At 41.0% G+C, this 283-nt stretch overlaps 1 protein-coding gene and 1 pseudogene across 1 annotated transcript in view; one reads left to right on the forward strand and one right to left on the reverse strand.

The window, feature by feature from the left end:
- LOC119586620 overlaps window positions 1-283 on the forward strand; it is a 72811-nt pseudogene that overhangs the window by 46068 nt on the left and 26460 nt on the right.
- The window catches only part of LOC119586373, a gene marked incomplete at its 5' end in the record, with an annotated part of 9883 nt that overhangs the window by 5148 nt on the left and 4452 nt on the right, over window positions 1-283 (reverse strand). The window contains 1 exon segment of the mRNA XM_037935085.1: window positions 51-191. Within this exon segment, the coding sequence (XP_037791013.1) occupies window positions 51-191 (141 nt within the window).

The raw sequence follows: 283 nt of genomic DNA on the forward strand, positions 1-283 counted from the left end.
ATTCAGACTTACTGCATAATATATAAGGTTGGTAAAGTTAAGTTCAGTACCTTGGGCTTTCAGTAAGGTGACAACAAATCGTTTTCCATTCCGTGCTCGGAAGGATATCCATTCGACTTCCTCAGGGAGAGAGACGAATTCTTCGACACTGTCGTCCTGGCCTGCCTGCGAAGAATTCCAACCGTGGTTACAAGGCATAAAATTTCATTTAAAAATCTCACTCCCTTTCTTCCTTTTATTCTCTGCACTATTCATATGTCTTCTGTTGGTTGCAAACGTCTAA

This window comes from Penaeus monodon, chromosome 21, assembly GCF_015228065.2.
Source record: "Penaeus monodon isolate SGIC_2016 chromosome 21, NSTDA_Pmon_1, whole genome shotgun sequence".
Taxonomy (NCBI): Eukaryota; Metazoa; Arthropoda; class Malacostraca; order Decapoda; family Penaeidae; genus Penaeus; species Penaeus monodon.